The 20506-nt window shown below is 44.7% G+C and overlaps 1 protein-coding gene across 1 annotated transcript; it reads right to left on the bottom strand.

Moving 5' to 3' along the window:
* Nucleotides 1-17983: 17983 nt before the first annotated feature.
* On the bottom strand, nucleotides 17984-20105 carry LOC127311247 (profilin LP04). Its single transcript, XM_051341630.2, has 3 exons — nucleotides 19846-20105; nucleotides 19004-19141; nucleotides 17984-18412 (listed from the first exon to the last, which is right to left on the bottom strand). Exons 1-3 carry the CDS (start codon nucleotides 19966-19968, stop codon nucleotides 18278-18280), a joined length of 396 nt encoding a protein of 131 aa, XP_051197590.1. The 5' UTR covers nucleotides 19969-20105; the 3' UTR covers nucleotides 17984-18277.
* Between the last annotated feature and the right edge of the window lie 401 nt (nucleotides 20106-20506).

Genomic DNA, 20506 nt, shown 5'->3' with positions numbered 1-20506 from the left:
CTTTGCGCCTTTGATCTTCATCTCCAAAGCACGGAAATGATCTCCATCATCTTCGGGCATGATCTCCATCATCGTCGGCGTAACGTCAAGGTCAATGGCGTCGTCTTCATGATTGTCCTCCATGTAGCAACTATTACAACTACTTTGAAATACTACTCAACATGAAAATTAAAGACAACCATAAGGCTCCTGCCGGTTGCCACAATACAATAATGATCATCTCATACATATTCATCATCACATTATGGCCATATCACATCACCAAACCCTGCAAAAACAAGTTAGACGTCTCTAATTTGGTTTGCATATTTTACGTGGTTTAGGGTTTTCGAGAGAGATCTAATCTACCTACGAACATGAACCACAACGTTGATACTAATGTTGTCAATAGAAGAGTAAATTGAATCTTCACTATAGTAGGAGAGATAGACACCCGCAAAGCCTCTTATGCAATACAAGTTGCAAGTCAAACGAGGAACAAGTCTCATGAACGCGGTCATGTAAAATTAGTCCGAGCCGCTTCATCCCACTATGCCACAAAGATGCAAAGTACTCAAACTAAAGACAACGAGAGCATCAACGCCCACAAAACCATTGTGTTCTACTCGTGCAACCATCTATGCATAGACACGGCTCTGATACCACTGTAGGATAACGTTGCATAGAAAACAAAAAATTTCCTACCGCGAACACGCAATCCAAGCCAAGATGCAATCTAGAAGACGGTAGCAACGAGGTGTTTATCGAGTCTCACCCTTGAAGAGATTCCAAAGCCTACAAGATGAGGCTCTTGTTGCTGCGGTAGACGTTCACTTGCCGCTTGCAAAAGCGCGTAGAAGATCTTGATCACCGGCGCCACGAACAGGCAGCACCTCCGTACTCGGTCACACGTTCGGTTGTTGATGAAGACGACGTCCACCTCCCGTTCCAGCGGGCAGCGGAAGTAGTAGCTCCTCTTGAATCCGACAGCACGACGGCGTGGTGTCGGTGGCGGTGGAGAACTCCGGCGGAGCTTCGCTTAAGCACGCGGGAGCTATGGAGGAGAGGGGGGCGGCTAGGGTTTGGGAGGGGGTGGCCGGCCACTCAAGGGGGCGGCCAGGTTGTGGTCTTGGGGTGGCCGGCCCCCTCCCCTTGGCCCCTCATTATATAGGTGGAAGCCCCAAGTGTTGGACTACAAGTCTCCGAATAAGACCCGAACCCAAAACCTTCCATATGATAGGGAAACCTACCCAAAGTGGGAATCCCACTTGGGGTGGGATTCCCCCCTTCCATATGGGGGGGTGGCCGGCCCCCATAGGGGGAGTCCACTTGGGACTCCTCCCCCACTAGGGTTGGCCGGCCATGGAGGTGGAGTCCCGGAGGGACTCCACCTTCCTTGGTGGTTTCTTCCAGACTTTTCTAGAACCTTCTAGAACCTTCCATAGAACCTTCCGCATCATTTTAATTCACATAAAATGACATCCTATATATGAATCTTATTCTCCGGACCATTCCGGAACTCCTCGTGATGTCCGGGATCTCATCCGGGACTCCGAACAAATATTCAAACTCCATTCCATATTCAAGTTCTACCATTTCAACATCCAACTTTAAGTGTGTCACCCTACGGTTCGCGAACTATGCGGACATGGTTGAGTACTCACTCCGACCAATAACCAATAGCGGGATCTGGAGATCCATAATGGCTCCCACATATTCAACGATGACTTTAGTGATCGAATGAACCATTCACATACGATACCAATTCCCTTTGTCACGCGATATTTTACTTGTCCGAGGTTTGATCTTCGGTATCACTCTATACCTTGTTCAACCTCGTCTCCTGACAAGTACTCTTTACTGCATCTTGTGGTATGTGGTCTCTTATGAACTTATTCATATGCTTGCAAGACATTAGACGACATTCCACCGAGAGGGCCCAGAGTATATCTATCCGTCATCGGGATGGACAAATCCCACTGTTGATCCATATGCTTCAACTCATACTTTATGGATACTTAATCCCACCTTTATAACCACCCATTTACGCAGTGGCGTTTGGTGTAATCAAAGTACCTTTCCGGTATAAGTGATTTACATGATCTCATGGTCATAAGGACTAGGTAACTATGTATCGAAAGCTTATAGCAAATAACTTAATGACGAGATCTTATGCTACGGTTAATTGGGTGTGTCCATTACATCATTCATACAATGACATAACCTTGTTATTAATAACATCCAATGTTCATGATTATGAAACTAATCATCCATTAATCAACAAGCTAGTTAAGAGGCATACTAGGGACTCTTTGTTGTCTACATATCACACATGTACTAATGTTTCGGTTAATACAATTATAGCATGATATATAAACATTTATCATAAACATAAAGATATAAATAATAACCACTTTATTATTGCCTCTAGGGCATATCTCCTTCAGTACGATACTAGAAATCCATTCAGCATACCTGCATGGCCTGATGAACCCGGCGGCCAACATTTTCTCGATCTCTTTCTTGACTTCTTCAAGAATTTCGGCCTTCATCTGACGTGCTCGTTGCTGGAACGGCCGAAATCCTTTCTTGAGAGGGAGCCGATGCTCAATTATGCTCCTGTCTAACCCAGGCATCTCTGTGTAATCCCATGCAAAGTAATCTGGGTATTCTTTCAACAGAGCTATCATCAGGCTCCTCAAATGAGGATCTAACTTTTTGCTGATAAAAGTTGGTCGTGGCTTATCCCCAGGACCAATGTCAACCTCTTCTAGCTCATCAGCCGATGTAAACCCATACCCTAGTTTTCCGTCACCTGCTAGATCGATGCTCAACACAGGCAAAACGTATGGCGAGGATAATATGGGCCGATTGCTGGAATCGGCCCCCATTTTGATTGCATTGCTCAATGAAGGTTTATATCTTATTCGTGCTCTACTATATCTTCGTGACATGCTTGAGTTGAGATTATCACTTCTTATTTTTTGGGGCCGATCACAGGGATCGGCCTTGTCACGTACGTCCATGGACTTTGCTCTTGCTACACTGTCAGGCCGGTGGATAAGACCAGCCTCACCCCGTTTTTTTGACACTTCGATGCGCTCACAGCCGTCCAAACTGACTCCAGAGAGTGGCTCTTGGTTTTCCGCTTCCCAAATGCTCATGCCAGCCGTTGAGATTTCGGCTGAGTCATCTGCATGGACGACCTCCACTTCATCTCCATACCATTGTATCAAGCATTGGTGCATTGTGGATGGAATGCAGCAGTTGGCGTGAATCCAATCCCTCCCTAGCAGGACAACGTAAGTGCTTTTGCTGTCGACGATGAAGAATGACGTGGGGATGGTTTTTCGGCCTACAGTTAGATCCACTCTCAGAACGCCTTGCGCTTCTGATGCTTGGCTGTTGAAGTCACTCAATGTGACGTTGGTTTTGATCAGATCCGCGCTAGAGCGTCCCAGCCGACGTAGCATAGAGTATGGCATTATATTGACTGCCGCTCCCGTGTCAACCAACATCTTGTTGACAGGCTGCCTGTTGATGTACCATCTCAGGTACAGGGCCTTCAGATGTCTGTAGCTTTTTTCTCGTGGCTTCTCAAAGATAACCGGCCGTGGGCCGCAGTCAAGCTGTGCTACAGGTGCCTCTTCTGTTCTTGGAGCACAAAACTTCAGCGGAAGTATAAACACCATGTTTGTGCCAGCCGATGACTCATCATTGGCTTTCTTTTGTTTGGGGCGCCATTCCTTCTTCTGTGGACGACCCTCCTGATACGTCTCTGATGTATCGATAATTTCTTATGTTCCATGCCACATTATTGATGATATCTACATGTTTTATGCATACTTTATGTCATATTTATGCATTTTCCGGAACTAACCTATTGACGAGATGCCGAAGTGCCAGTTCCTGTTTTCTGCTGTTTTTGGTTTCAGAAATCCTAGTAAGGAAATATTCTCGGAATCAGACGAAATCAATGCCCAGCATCTTAGAATCCCCGAAAGCATCCAGAACACCCGAGAGTCGCCAGAGTGGACCCACAGGGGGCCCAGGAGGTAGGCTGGCGCGGCCCAGGCCCTGGCCGCGCCGCCTTACCCTCTCACCGCCTCTTCGACCCTCCGACTCCGCCTCTTCGCCTATATAAAGGTCCTCGACCTAAAACCTCGAGACGAAAAAGCCACGGTACGAGAAATCATCCAGAGCCGCCGCCGCGAAGCCAAGATCTGGGGGACAGGAGTCTCTGTTCTGGCACGCCGCCGGGACGGGGAAGTGCCCCCGGAAGGCTTCTCCATCGACACCACCGCCATCTTCATCAACGCTGCTGTCTCCCATGAGGAGGGAGTAGTTCTCCATCGAGGCTTCGGGCTGTACCTGTAGCTATGTGGTTAATCTCTCTCCTATGTACTTCAATACAATGATCTCATGAGCTGCCTTACATGATTGAGATTCATATGAGTTTTGTATCACAATTCATCTATGTGCTACTCTAGTGATGTTATTAAAGTATTCTATTCCTCCTGCATGATGTAAAGTGGACAGTGTGTGCATCATGTAGTACTTGGCGTAGTATATGATTGTGATCTCTTGTAGATTATGAAGTTAACTATTACTATGATGGTATTGATGTGATCTATTCCTCCTTTCATAGTGTGATGGTAGTAGTGTGCATGCTATGTTAGTACTTGGTTTGGTTATGTTGATCTGTCATGCACTCTAAGGTTATTTAAACATGAACATCGAATATTGTGGAGCTTGTTAACTCCGGCATCGAGGGTTCGTGTAATCCTACACAGTTAGTGGTGTTCATCATCCAACAAGAGGGTGTAGAGTCTAGCATCTATCTATTTATTCTGTTATGTGATCAAAGTTGAGAGTGTCCACTAGTGAAAGTATGATCCCTAGGCCTTGTTCCTAAATACTGCTATCGCTGCTTGTTTACTGTTCTACTGCATCTGTACTGTCCGCAATATTACCACCATCAACTACACGCCAGTCTTGGGCAGCCAAGCACTTTTCTGGCGTTGTTGCTACTGCTCATACTTATTCATACCACCTGTATTTCACTATCTCTTCGCTGAACTAGTGCACCTATTTGGTGTGTTGGGGACACAAGAGACTTCTTGCTTTGTGGTTGCAGGGTTGCTTGAGAGGGATATCTTTGACCTCTTCCTCCCTGAGTTCGATAAACCTTGGGTGATCCACTTAAGAGAAACTTGCTGCTGTTGTACAAACCTCTGCTCTTGGAGGCCCAACACTGTCTACAAGAATAGAAGCTCCCGTAGACATCAAGCACTTTTCTGGCGCCGTTGCCGGGGAGGAAAGGTAAAAGGCACTCATACTCCGGTTCCAGGTAACAGTACTTTTCTGGCGCCGTTGTGTGTGTGCTCGAAGCTATTTCCTTTAGATCCTGCAATTGCATCTTTTTGTTTCTTGTTTACACTAGTAAGGTATAATGGACAACAATGAGCTTCTTACTCTATTTCCTGATTTAAGACATGGATGGTTTGATCCGAAAATTAAAAAACCCATGGAACATATTAGCATGAACACATTGAACACTATTGTTGCTAATGATATGGAAAATTCTAAGCTTGGGGAAGCTGGTTTTGATGAGCATGATCTTTTTAGTCCCCCAAGAATTGAGGAGAAAATTTACTTTGATGATACTTTGCCTCCTATTTATGATGATTATAATGATAGTAGTCTTTTGTTGCCACCTGTTATGGAGGATAAATTTGATTATGATTACAATATGCCTCCTATATTTGATAGCTACTTTGTTGAATTTGCTCCCACTACAACTAATAAAATTGATTATGCTTATGTGGAGAGTAATAATTTTATGCATGAGACTCATGATAAGAATGCTTTATGTGATAGTTATATTGTTGAGTTTGCTCATGATACTACTGAAAGTTATTATGAGAGAGGAAAATATGGTTGTAGAAATTTTCATGTTACTAAAATGCCTCTCTATGTGCTGAAATTTTTGAAGCTACACTTGTTTTATCTTCCTATGCTTGTCACTTTGCTCTTCATGAACTTGTTTATTTACAAGATTCCTATGCATAGGAAGCATGTTAGACTTAAACGTGTTTTGAATTTGCTTCTTGATGCTCTCTTTTGCTTCAAATATTATTTCTTGCGAGTGCATCATTAAAACTGTTGAGCCCATCTTAACGGCTATAAAGAAAGAACTTCTTGGGAGATAACCCATGTGTTATTTTGCTACAGTAACTCTATTTTATATTTGTGTCTTGGAAGTTGTTACTACTGTAGCAACCTCTCCTTATCTTAGTTTTGTGTTTTGTTGTGCCAAGTAAAGTCGTTGATAGTAAGGTTCATACTAGATTTGGATTACTGCGCAGAAACAGATTTCTTTGCTGTCACGAATCTGGGCAAAATTCGCTGTAGGTAACTCAGAAAATTATGCCAATTTACGTGAGTGATCCTCAGATATGTACGCAACTTTCATTCAATTTGAGCATTTTCATTTGAGCAAGTCTGGTGCCTCAATAAAATTCGTCTTTACGGACTGTTCTGTTTTGACAGATTCTGCCTTTTATTTCGCATTGCTTCTTTTGCTATGTGGGATGGATTTCTTTGTTCCATTGACTTCCAGTAGCTTTGAGCAATGTCCAGAAGTGTTAAGAATTATTGTGTCACCTCTGAACATGTGAATTTTAATTGTGCACTAACCCTCTAATGAGTTTGTTTCGAGTTTGGTGTGGAGAAAGTTTTCAAGGGTCAAGAGAGGAGGATGATATACTACGATCAAGGAGAGTGAAAGCTCTAAGCTTGGGGATGCCCCGGTGGTTCATCCCTGCATATTTCAAGAAGACTCAAGCATCTAAGCTTGGGGATGCCCAAGGCATCCCCTTCTTCATCGACAAATTATCAGGTTCCTTCTCTTGAAACTATATTTTTATTCGGCCACATCTTATGTACTTTACTTGGAGCGTCTGTGTGCTTTTGTTTTTTGTTTTTGTTTGAATAAATGCTTGTGTGGGAGAGAGACACGCTCCGCTGGTTCATATGAACACATGTGTTCTTAGCTTTTAATTTTCATGGCGAAGGTTGAAACTGCTTCGTTAATTGTTATATGGTTGGAAACAGAAAATGCTACATATAGTAATTGGTATAATGTCTTGAACAATGTGATACTTGGCAATTGTTGTGCTCATGTTTAAGCTCTTGCATCATATACTTTTCACCTATTAATGAAGAAATACATAGAGCTTGCTAAAATTTGGTTTGCATAATTGGTCTCTCTAAGGTCTAGATAATTTCTAGTAAAGAGTTTGAACAACAAGGAAGACGGTGTAGAGTCTTATAATGTTTACAATATGTCTTTTATGTGAGTTTTGCTGCACCGGTTCATCCTTGTGTTTGTTTCAAATAAACCTTGCTAGCCTAAGCCTTGTATCGAGAGGGATTACTTCTCATGCATCCAAAATCCTTGAGCCAACCACTATGCCATTCGAGTCCACCATACCTACCTACTACATGGTATTTCTCCGCCATTCCAAAGTAAATTGCTTGAGTGCTACCTTTAAAATTTCCATCCTTTATCTTTGCAATATATATCTCATGGGACAAATAGCTTAAAAACTATTGTGGTATTGAATATGTACTTATGCATTTTATCTCTTATAAGTTGCTTGTTGTGCGATAACCATGTTCCTGGGGACGCCATCAACTACTCTTTGTTGAATATCATGTGAGTTGCTATGCATGTCCGTCTTGTCTGAAGTAAGGGAGATTTACCACCTATTTAATGGTTAGAGCATGCATTTTGTTAGAGAAGAACATTGGGCCGCTAACTAAAGCCATGAATCATGGTGGAAGTTTCAGTTTTGGACATATATCCTCAATCTCATATGAGAACATTAATTGTTGCTACATGCTTATGCATTAAAGAGGAGTCCATTATCTGTTGTCTATGTTGTCCCGGTATGGATGTCTAAGTTGAGAATAATCAAAAGCGAGAAATCCAATGCGAGCTTTCTCCTTAGACCTTTGTACAGGCGGCATAGAGGTACCCCTTTGTGACACTTGGTTAAAACATGTGCATTGCGATAATCCCGGTAAACCAAGCTAATTAGGACAAGGTGCGGGCACTATTAGTATACTATGCATGAGGCTTGCAACTTGTAAGATATAATTTACATAACACATATGCTTTATTACTACCGTTGAAAAAATTGTTTCTTGTTTTCAAAACCAAAGCTCTAGCACAAATATAGCAATCGATGCTTTCCTCTTTGAAGGACCTTTCTTTTACTTTTATGTTGAGTCAGTTCACCTGTCTCTCTCCACCTCAAGAAGCAAACACTTGTGTGAACTGTGCATTGATTCTTACATACTTGCTTATTGCACTTGTTATATTGCTTTGCATTGACAACTATCCATGAGATATACATGTTACAAGTTGAAAGCAACCGCTGAAACTTAATCTTCCATTGTGTTATTTCAATGCCTTTACTAAGAACTTATTGCTTTATGAGTTAACTCTTATGCAAGACTTATTGATGCTTGTCTTAAAGTACTATTCATGAAAAGTCTTTGCTATATGATTCATTTGTTTACTCATGTCATTTACCATTGTTTTGATCGCTGCATTCATTACATGTGTTTACAATAGTATGATCAAGGTTATGATGGCATGTCACTCCAGAAGTTATCTTTGTTATCGTTTACCTGCTCGGGACGAGCAGAAACTAAGCTTGGGGATGCTGATACGTCTCCGACGTATCGATAATTTCTTATGTTCCATGCCACATTATTGATGATATCTACATGTTTTATGCATACTTTATGTCATATTTATGCGTTTTCCGGAACTAACCTATTGACGAAATGCCGAAGTGCCAGTTCCTGTTTTCTGCTGTTTTTGGTTTCAGAAATCCTAGTAAGGAAATATTCTCGGAATCGGACGAAATCAATGCCCAGCATCTTAGAATCCCCGGAAGCATCCAGAACACCCGAGAGTCGCCAGAGTGGACCCACAGGGGGCCCAGGAGGTAGGCCGGCGCGGCCCAGGCCCTGGCCGCGCCGCCTTACCCTCTCACCGCTTCTTCGACCCTCCGACTCCGCCTCTTCGCCTATATAAAGGTCCTCGACCTAAAACCTCGAGATGAAAAAGCCACGGTACGAGAAACCATCCAGAGCCGCCGCCGCGAAGCCAAGATCTGGGGGACAGGAGTCTCTGTTCCGGCACGCCGCCGGGACGGGGAAGTGCCCCCGGAAGGCTTCTCCATCGACACCACCGCCATCTTCATCAACGCTGCTGTCTCCCATGAGGAGGGAGTAGTTCTCCATCGAGGCTCGGGGCTGTACCGGTAGCTATGTGGTTAATCTCTCTCCTATGTACTTCAATACAATGATCTCATGAGCTGCCTTACATGATTGAGATTCATATGAGTTTTGTATCACAATTCATCTATGTGCTACTCTAGTGATGTTATTAAAGTATTCTATTCCTCTTGCATGATGTAAAGTGGACAGTGTGTGCATCATGTAGTACTTGGCGTAGTATATGTTTGTGATCGCTTGTAGATTATGAAGTTAACTATTACTATGATGGTATTGATGTGATCTATTCCTCCTTTCATAGTGTGATGGTAGTAGTGTGCATGCTATGTTAGTACTTGGTTTGGTTATGTTGATCTGTCATGCACTCTAAGGTTATTTAAACATGAACATCGAATATTGTGGAGCTTGTTAACTCCGGCATTGAGGGTTTGTGTAATCCTACACAGTTAGTGGTGTTCATCATCCAACAAGAGGGTGTAGAGTCTAGCATCTATCTATTTATTCTGTTATGTGATCAAAGTTGAGAGTGTCCACTAGTGAAAGTATGATCCCTAGGCCTTGTTCCTAAATACTGCTATCGCTGCTTGTTTACTGTTCTACTGCATCTGTACTGTCCGCAATATTACCACCATCAACTACACGCCAGTCTTGGGCAGCCAAGCACCTTTCTGGCGTTGTTGCTACTGCTCATACTTATTCATACCACCTGTATTTCACTATCTCTTCGCCGAACTAGTGCACCTATTTGGTGTGTTGGGGACACAAGAGACTTCTTGCTTTGTGGTTGCAGGGTTGCTTGAGAGGGATATCTTTGACCTCTTCCTCCCTGAGTTCGATAAACCTTGGGTGATCCACTTAAGGGAAACTTGCTGCTGTTCTACAAACCTCTGCTCTTGGAGGCCCAACACTGTCTACAAGAATAGAAGCTCCCGTAGACATCACCTCCTCGTCCAAAGTTTGCTGAATTTTCACGGCCAGATCGGGCCGCGCCTTCCTCAACGTGTGCAGGTATAACCTCTCGGCTTCCTCCAAGCTACGTAGCCGCTGAACCCTACGCTTTTGAGAGTGACTGAGTCCATCAGGGCACCACCTTGGCCAGTGGTATCTAACTTCTTCTTCATCTTCTAACTCCTCGAGATCTTCCACCCGAGAGGACTCAGCTTGCTTGTTCCGAGACGGGAGAGGCCCTAGCCGTTCGAACACTGACACGTCTCCTGCGTCCTTCTTCTTCTGTCTACATTCTGGGCAGTTGTCGATTGTAGGCAATCGGCTCATTCCTGAGTCCTAGCAATGTTTAAAGAAAGGACAATCCCAGTGTCGGTCCATGTCTTCTTGCTCCCTTGACCTTCCCTTAGTGCGGCGCTCATATCCTTTGTCGTCTCTGCCATACCGACGATATTTTGTGTTGTCTACACTAGACTGACGATCTCTTTCGTCGTCTTCGTCGTATCGCCGGCGTCGGTGGTACTGACGCTCATACTTGTTAAGGAGATGCTCAGAGAGTGGTCGTTGGTACCGCACGTTTCTCACTTGCTCCTCGGTGACGTACCGTGTGTCATCATATCGGGGCCGGTCACGTGGACCGGCCTCCTCTTTTTTCCTTACCACGAGAACGACTGCTTTCTTCTTTGTCCTTGCCAGGGTGGTATACAGGCCCTGCCATGTTAATACTGAACGAGAAATCTGGCTGGCGTCTCGCGGGGTGATTGCATTCCACCATGTTAACGGCAGGAAACGGTTGCGTGTCCACTTTCATGGCATACTGGCTGAAAATCAGACGGCCTTGTTCTATCGCTATTTGGATCTGCTGACGCAACACTTTGCAGTCGCTGGTGGTATGGGTGAACGAGTGATGCCACTTGCAGTATGGCCTTCCGTTCAGCTCTTGCGTCATAGGGATTTTATGGCCTTCGGGTAGCTTCAGCTGCTTCTCCTTAAGCAATAAATCGAAAATCTGCTCAGCTTTGCTTACGTCGAAGTCGAACCTTTTACAGGACCTTGCGGTTTAACCCATTTGCAGGACACGGGGTTTGCCCCCCGAGCCCATTCAGCCACGGCTACCTCCTGGTTTCCTGCGGAGTCTTCATCCTCTTCTGTCTCAACCAGGATTACCGGGCGTTTGAATTTGTCCTGGTACAATTCTGGGTGGCGCTGCTCATACAATGATAGTTTCTGAACCATATGCGCCAGTGAAATGTATTCCGCTTGGATGGCCATGTCCTTGATCGGCGACGCGAGACCCAATACCGCCAGATCGACTGCTTCCTTCTCACTCAAACTAACCGAATAACATCGGTTCCTGACGGTCCTGAAGCGCTGAATGTATTTCGACACCGTCTCTCCGCGCCTCTGTCGTACTTGCGTTAGATCGGCAATGCCAGCGTCGGTAGCTTCTGAGTGATATTGCATGTGGAACTGCTCTTCCATCTGCTTCCACGTCCGGATTGAATCTGGTGGCAGCGAGGTGTACCAGCCAAAAGCCGATCCTGTGAGAGACTGCGCAAAAAACCTTACGCGTAGCTGGTCTGATGCTGAGATCATGCCCAACTGTGCCAAATATCGGCTCACATGCTCAATTGAACTAGAGCCTTCCGAGCCACTAAACTTTGAGAACTCAGGGAGCCGATACTTGGGCGGCAGTGGAATCAAATCATACTCGTTGGGGTACGGCTTGGAATAGCCGATTGCCCTCCTCTTTGGCACCATGCCGAACTGGTCTCTCAAGATTGCACTGATCTGGTCCACGGTGTTAGCTGCAGGGGCCAAACTTTGCTGATTCGGTGCGGTGGCATATTTAGCCAGCCACGCCTGTTTATCGGCGTCTACTCCAGAAATCCCTCCTGCTGTTCCAGAAATCCCTACTGCTGTAATCTGGTTCGTGCGCGCCCAATTATTGCAGTCCGGCACGTACGTGCACATGTATCCATGCGGGATTTCTTTAGGCGGTTCAAGCAGGAACTGGTAATCAGCAGGATCGCCTCCAATCTTGTAGACGACGTACGCCGGTGAACCCGGCGGTTCTGGAGCTGCAAGCGAGAATGGCAGCTGCGGCCTGGTCTGGAACGGTATTTCTCCTTGGTGTGTCCCTAGGGGAGGTCCTGACGGAGAGTACTGATGCTTCATGATTTCCTAGACCACGCGAAGTGCAACGCGCTCGAAAGCGTTCACCAGGCTCTCGGAATGTCGGTGTAGCGAATGAGCCACCATATAATTAATCTCCTGGCGCAGAGCTCTGGTGCGTTCTTTTGAAGAAGTAGACAGATCCACTTCATCGAGAGCGCCTTCAGCTGAGAACCCTTTCCACCTAATGCCATGTGTGCGGGTCCTCTCGAAAGAGCCGATGAGGTCGGCTTCGAAGAGAGCTTTAAGCTCGTTATACTTCTTCTTATGCTCCTCAGTCAGATCTTCGTACGCTACTGGGTCTTCCGCCATCTCTGGTGCAGATGTTGATGCAGTTGATGCAGAAGAATGTTCCACCGGGCGTGCCAGAATGTGTTGCCTGCCAAAATCCACCGGCGAGCAGCGACGGGCAACACGTAGAGCCGGGAGGCTCCCAGGACTGCTGGTGGGCCCTGGTCCCTCGGGCGACGGCCCGCAATGCTCCGGCACGCACGTCCAAGCTGGTGCAAGGGCGTGCCACCTGACCTATACCTGGTCAAGAAGGTGATGGATTGCTTCGACTAGTTTCCTGCATGGCATACACGTAAACATTAAATACGAGCCTCGATCGGCTCTCAAGTTATCCTGTGAATCGGCTCAAGTAGCCGATCCACCCATGATTCGTATTAGATCTACGATAACATGGTGGTCCTACTTGATCAATACTAAGCTAAAACAATCTACGACGATTTAGGGTTTTCACCACATAACCAGAACGTCCTACACGTAGTTGAGCCTGGCGGATACGAAAGATGACAGAAAACCAACCCTAGAAAAGGCCTCAAAACCAACATGGAGTTGATCCTCGGAACATCCCTTCTAGGACCAGCAAACCATACCTTACGCACTACTGGATCATCCAACCCGTTTGCAAGGCCTAACCATATGGATATCAAACTAATCCTTGAAGAACAAGGAACAACCGTAACAGATCGAATCTACTAAATAAAGACTAAGCAAGGTGCTGCCCTTACACCTAAGATAGGTGTAAGGACAGCTAGATATCTAGGGATAGCATAACTAAGCGAATGCATCAAGAAAGTACCGATGCTAACCCTAAAGTATCTATGATAACGGTGTTGCTCGCCATCAAAAAGGCTTCAGTACGAGTAACACATAAACAACGAATAAACAAGATACTGCCTAGATCGCATCTCGCGATCTAGGCAGCATAGCGCTTACCCGGAAGAAACCCTCGAAACAAGGGGTGGCGATGCGCCTAGATTGGTTTGTTGCGAACGTGATCGTCCTCCTTCTCAATAACCCTAGATACATATTTATATTCCGTAGACTTTCTAACTTGGGAACAAACCCAACCGTGTACGAGCTGAACTCTATTTCTTAATTCTAACCGACACGTAACCTACTATAATTTACAGATACACTGGCAATCTAGCCCAAACTCTTATACAAGGCCGGTTCAGGAATAATTTCCGTGCATATTCTCTAAGCCCATCTCAATTACGGCCCACCTCTAACTTGGTTAAAATCTGGTGATAACACATGTCTAATTGAATCCTATAGGAAGATGAAGTTTGTTTGATTGTAGCAAAGGAATTTTTCCATGAGGTATGAGCTAATGTTTTTTTTCCTATAGGAATTACACTACAAGATTCCTATAGGATTTTTTCCTACAGGATATGTTTCTATGAATCAAACAACATGTATAGGAAATTTTTCCATAGGAACCAAATCCTACACAATTCCTATGCAAATCCTTTGAATCAAAGGAGCCCTAAGTAGCTTGAATACCCAAACGAAGGCACGGCTAGGTTCCAAGCTAGTGCAGGTGCACTGCCACTGATATGCAGTTATCTGGAAAATACAGCCCATCTATTTGAGGTCATGCATCAGGACTTGGATATATAAGAAACAATGTATTAATGCAGTTGAGAGTAAAGATGCAAATATTAACTACTACACATTAAATATGATGAGAGGGTAGTGTCGTTTCGAGAATACCATGCTTTTGAAAATACATAAAGCTGGCATCTTTTAATGGTACAAACCCAATTTTCCCTTCTTTTTTTACACCATGTAGAATTCATTAACTGAAAAAATAGGCATTCAGAACTGATTTTATTTGTATGTTGTTCATTCTTGTTGGCTTCAACTTTCTCACAAATTGCTATTAGATCTAAGTACTACCGGATATCTTCGAAACTCAACCAGAAGTTCCCAAATAGAATGGCATATCTATCACAAAAAAGCAAAATAAATCATTTAATCAGAAGATACTCTTCAGATTGTTATCAACCTCGCTCGAAAAGAGTATTTACAAAATAACTTACTTTGGCTTAGATCTCTTCTAGGCAAGGTTGGTCAATTTTGTTACACCTCCTTGTCCCTCTAATGGTGAAATTTCTACTATATTTTATCGTCATATGCTTCGCTCACGTCCGCTGAACCTTCATGAATTGGCATATACTTTCAATCAATATCTCCTAATATCTAATGTTACATAAAGGTACAGCAGTCTCAGTGCTGATGGTAATGTCATAACAGTCAATAAGTGCACCCTTGCTGATCTGCCTCAAGCGAAAAATACATTTCATATCGAACAAAGATCTCGTGAATAGAACCAAGTACATTACTGAACAATTCCATCTCATAATTGTACATGATCCAAACAAGATAGGACAATTTCTTCTCAGACAAATTGATGCCACCTTTTCACATATACACCAAGCACAGCACCATTCCGATCAATAGAAGAACAACTGAACAAGGAAGGGCTGGAATTCTTGTTATCATGTTCTTACTTCCTTGGGAGTTGGAATATAACACCTACTGATGAGGAAAGATGATGTAAGTAAAACATACATTTGATTCACGATGCTAGTGGGAATAACTCATGTTCCCTCCAAGCTTGCTCTTTTGGTTCAGTCTTGAGCTCCTCTTATTAGGACATCAAGACTCTATTATTTGGAAAATATTCATCTTGTAAATTTCTTGTTGCCGTAGAGGCAAGCAAGCACAATTCCTTGCTTTACAAACATCCCACCAGCAGTACAACGACTGAACAATTGTGTTCAGTTATGTACAACATTTTATGCAATATTTTCTTAACATATAGGAGGAGCTCAAGGGAGAACAGTGAACCAGGATTGGACCAAAATTTGGATCATGAAGATGAGGTATACCTGAAATCCGGCCTAGGCACCTCCCCGCACCGAGTTGTTGCGTGCAGGCAATGCACTGGCACGGAGAATCGGCGCTCTTCTACATGATCCTGGGTGACCTGGTTGGTCAGGTAGGCGGCCGGCAGCGTCGACTGGCTTGGGCGGCTGTAGCGAGGCGAAAATGGCGTGCAATGTTATAGGAGGGCGAAGACGACGTAGGCTGTGTCGAGCTTCGGCTCCATCCTCGGCGGCAGTTCTGGCTTGGAAGCGACGACGCGGGGATCTGGCTCGGGACGCGGCTAAGACGGTTGGCCTCGGCGGTGGCCTCATTCAGCGAGCGCCGATGGCATGAGACAAAGATTCACCAGACCAGATTGCAGTAGCCATCCGCGCCATGTCGTGTCCGCAGAGTGGAACTCGCGGAGCGGATGGAGGCAGCGTCCATCTGAGGTTATCGAATCTGCGGTGTGGCTCTGCTTCCAGGCCTGAGTTTTTTTCTTTACGTGCTTCTAGCCTAAGTGGGACGATGCGCGTGCAAGGCGGTTTGGATCCTATTTTCCCGGATCTAATTAGAAACGTTGCATCAACGATATTTTTTTTTACCTAAACTATGACGGGGGAGAATAAAGAATTGTAGACCGTGCGATTTAAGTCCATGCACGGTTGAGATCTCATTTTCCAATGAAAGTTCGTGCTTTTATAAGTAGTAGAGATTTGGATTTACATACTATGCATTAAAGAGTATTTAGATATATTCGAATTTAGAAAACTTTCAACATTAAAAAAAATAGATAGAGATAGTAAGTATGATACTAGCACCATGGCTAGCCTAAGGGGCACTTCTTTTGGGCTTCCAGCCCGGCTTCTAGGTCTGGTACAGCCCAAGCTGAAAAGAAGTCTTGGGCTTCAGCCGAACTTATTTCCACCGTTAAGCTCGTTTCCTGTGTATTGCGAGAAACTGCTCCCGAGCTTCTGCGATCAGAGCCGAACCGGTGGTCAGTAGGTGCCCTCAAACTTCTTCTTATTTACGGCTTGTATGCCATCCCGCAAAAGACTCGATTGGTTCCATCGATATGCCTCCCGTTCCGTACCTTATCGTCACAGAAACGTATCCCTGCCTGTGCGGGCAGGGTTTCCGCACCCGGCCGCCCCTCCTCACCCAGACCAGCCCCACTGCTACACGCCCTGCTCCGGCCACTCCAGCCGCCGTCGCCCATCCCCCACCTGAACTTCTTCGCTCGACAACCTCGCCTCCCCCGGCCGTGGTTCTTCTCCATCATACGAGCGCCTCCACCAGATGAGCTCTCTCCCGAGTTGAGATCCTCCGCCCGAGCACTCTCCCCCGAGTGGAGATCCTCCGCTGAATTTCTCCTCCTACACCCTCTCTGCCCGAAATGAACATCTGCATCACCATTGATGGAAAATCTTATGTTCCGCCCCGCGCTGACATGTGATTGATTAATGACAATTTGCAAATTTATTCATGTTTTGAAATGTGCATATGAATGTGTACATCAGTACATGCCAGTACTGCGTGTTTACTACTTTTTAGAATGAGTATTAACTTATTTGTGGTTTCGTGTATTATGTTATTTATTATGTGTACACTCATCTTATCTTGAGGTGTACGAATGTTATAATAACATAACTAGTTAACCTCACTCTTTCTTTTTGTCTTGAGGTATGATGTTATTATCACTCTCTCTATCTAAAAATAGGTGTCTTAACTCTAGATACGGATGTGTATCTCCGATTAAAATGCATATATGACACATATTTTTAGACGGAGGGAGTAGTATATATTACTCCTACTCCCTCCATATTGATTTATTAGGTCAAATTGATCAACTTAATATAAGTTAAATATCATAAAAATCACTAGGAACTTTAGATATTCTATTTTATAATGGTATATTTTTCATTTTATATAGTTTATATTATATAGGTCAAATTAGCGACCTAGGTACACGACGTAAGACTAATAAATAGATATAGGAGTACTAGAAACTACTCCATATGAGTAGTCTAAGGGGATGTGTGATGTTACTTCCTGGTTATGGGAGTACTAGAAACTACTCCATATGAGTAGTCTAAGGGGATGTGTGATGTTACTTCCTGGTTTGGTTCTGACGTATGAACCATACAGCGAAGTGGAGAAATTATTCTGCACATTGAAACAACGAAAAATGTCTTGATTTTAGAGCGAATTGTCAGCACCAGAAACATCCAAGACTGGCCCGCACCGAAGTTCACATTCAAACAACGAAAAATGTCTTAATTTTAGAGCGAATTGTCAGCACCAGTAACATCCAACACTGGCCCACACCGAAGTTCTCGACTGTTGACCCGAGACCATGATAACTAAAAATGTAATAATGCAACAACACAAGTACCAGCCAACGCCCCAGTAAAAATGCAATCATTTTCAATACGCAAACAGCAGGAATCCCACAAGTTACCATGACCAGGCAAATGTACATAACTCAGTGAAAAGGTAGCTGAGTCTGATACGACACGATGTCAAACATAAAACCCCAAGTAAATCTTCTTGTTTTCCCGACACGACACCAACCAACAAACCCCAAGCTAAATTATTCACCGCATATATCATGCAATACGCCGAGCATATGCAAGCCCACAGGTTACTCGACCAAACGAGGAGCATACTTAGTCCCAGATGACAAAAATAAACATATCAGGGCTTAGAATTCCTGCTCGATCAGGTAGTCGCCAAGCCTCTCCACGACCATATTGCACTGGCCAGGAGTCATGGGCTCATCGTAGATGCCAAGAATCATTGTCTGGCAGGTCTTCTTGACACAAATGCCACCAGTGCCCTAGAAGATACATAGAAAACAGTAAATGAGCGTGAATTATTTCCTTGTAGCTAAAAAAAAAGCAATATCAAGCAATGAAACATAAGGTTCACAGTTCATGTGTTTCTCTAGTACATAGCAGAAAGAACTGAATACAAAATCATGCAGCTTTGGTGAAACGTATTATGCATGGAGAATATCAGAAGAAAAGTAGCACTGGAAACCCACAAATAGCAACCTAGCAGTTGCACTACAGATGAAGGATAAACATATTGTCCAGTTAATGGCTATAGCTGTGATTCTACGACAGCTTGAGCAAATATTTGAAGGGCTTAGGAACTACAACGCATACAAGCAAAAACATCATTACCCATTTAACTATGAACTTCTAATAACGATTGTATCTAGTTGCATGAAATATCTCAATTGTTTATAATGGATCATGTGATGAGAGAATCCATCTGATGAACATACATACAGACATTAATGAGGTAAAGCGGTATAGCTCCTCCACTAAGGTTTAAACAAGGATGCTGTTGGCATACATTAATCCAGTTTGTTTGGTAAAAACCAACATGAGTGTGCATAAAACTTCCCAAAAGAACATTGTACCTTCTTTCCTCGGATGACAACCCCAGGTTCACCCATGATCACCATGTATTTTGTGCCTCCAAGGAAAAGACCAGTAGGTGCGAGGGTTCCAGGTTCCTCAAAGTCCTTCATGATGGCAGCGATCTCCTCAGGCTTGAACTGCAACACTCGGAAGCAAAAAACACAAAAGCTCAGCCATATACCAGACAAAAATAAGGCACAAAATAATCATAAAAATGTGATGGGCACTCAATAAGGCAGGTTATTTAGCTCCCAATGCAGACTCCGTCTCTGCTTAGACAAGAAAGCTATTAACAGCACCATACAGTGATACAGCCGCATCGTCGTGGGTAAACAAACCATACAAGTCAACCCAAGGTAACGTTAGACCATTTTCTAAAATTGTATTCAAATCGAAGACCCATATGAAAGCTCCGTGAATCCACGTAAACCGAGCATACCAGACAGAGCCAAGTAAGGTAACAGCATGAAAGTATAGAAACAGCATGCCAGCAAGTGCTTGAATTGCCAGAACTAACCCCATCACTGAGGAAGCTTAACAAACAGTAAGAACTAACACATCTAATGGCATGCTCGGAAAAGGTCAGACCGCACCACGCCCATAAAGCGTAACGAAATCGGATCCGGCAACAGGTGCACAGCGTTCAACCTACAACGCCGTGGCTGTGGTCCACGGCATACCCCGAAACGGATCCTACCACGCAGGCAGCGCGCTGTCGGCTACGAGATCCGGATCTCACCTCGGCGGCGCCCGATCCGGCGGCGCGCGCGCGGATCTAACGCGGGTCAACCGCGGAACATGGTATAACGGTGGGGAGAAAGGGGGGAGACGGGGCGTTTACCTGGGGGAATTCGGGGGACTGCGCCCAGATGCTGCCGTCGTGGCCGATGATGGCGGCGGAGGTGAGGTGCTGGCCGTCAATTTCGCACATCAGGTGGTCGTCGACGTACGTCTGCCACGACATCTTGGATCGTCCTCCTCCTTCTCCGGCGCGCGGCGACTTCGCTCTGCTGCTGCGCTTGGATCGCACGCGGTCTGGGCTGATTGCTTTGCTTGGACCTGGCTGGCTGCCTTGACGGCTGAGGCTGGGTGGGGTGGGGAATATATCGGTTGCGTGTGTCTGTGTGGGTCTGTGCAAAGACCTGGAAAACCCTACCTTTTCATTTTGCTTTTTAAGTTTCTGGAGATGGAGATTGGGGGGAAATTCGTGGGGGCAACGTGTGGTGGTGGGAGAAAGGGGAGGGGCTGCAAAAAAAAAAAAATTTGTTTCAAGAAATCTAGTGCCCAAATATTTTGTTTTTCGGATTAAATCCTGACTGGATGTCGCCTCCGAGACGAGGGCAGTAGACTGTGCTGGCAGAAGGAGAAGAAGGGTAATGGACAATGTTAAGGCGAACAACGAAAGAGCGAGGTGGTTAGGGCAAGCGACACACTAATAGATGTCGATGAAGGAGGTAGCCGCATAGCTTGCTGCAAGAAAGGAGAAGCGGACGTTCCCATTT

Source organism: Lolium perenne, chromosome 7 (genome assembly GCF_019359855.2).
Source record: "Lolium perenne isolate Kyuss_39 chromosome 7, Kyuss_2.0, whole genome shotgun sequence".
Classification (NCBI taxonomy): Eukaryota; Viridiplantae; Streptophyta; class Magnoliopsida; order Poales; family Poaceae; genus Lolium; species Lolium perenne.
The sequence above is the reverse complement of the archived record's forward strand: the minus strand, read 5'-3'. Positions and strand labels throughout refer to the sequence as shown.

What these genes read in the sequence shown, in the direction of transcription:
- LOC127311247 (XM_051341630.2), bottom strand. Translation starts at nt 19,968, where the DNA reads ATGTCGTGGCAGACGTACGTCGACGACCACCTGATGTGCGAAATTGAC. An exon ending in AGTCCCCCGAATTCCCCCAG is followed by an intron (nt 19,142 to 19,845) that starts GTAAACGCCCCG and finishes CGAGTGTTGCAG; the next exon opens with TTCAAGCCTGAGGAGATCGC. An exon ending in TTGTCATCCGAGGAAAGAAG is followed by an intron (nt 18,413 to 19,003) that starts GTACAATGTTCT and finishes TGTATCTTCTAG; the next exon opens with GGCACTGGTGGCATTTGTGT.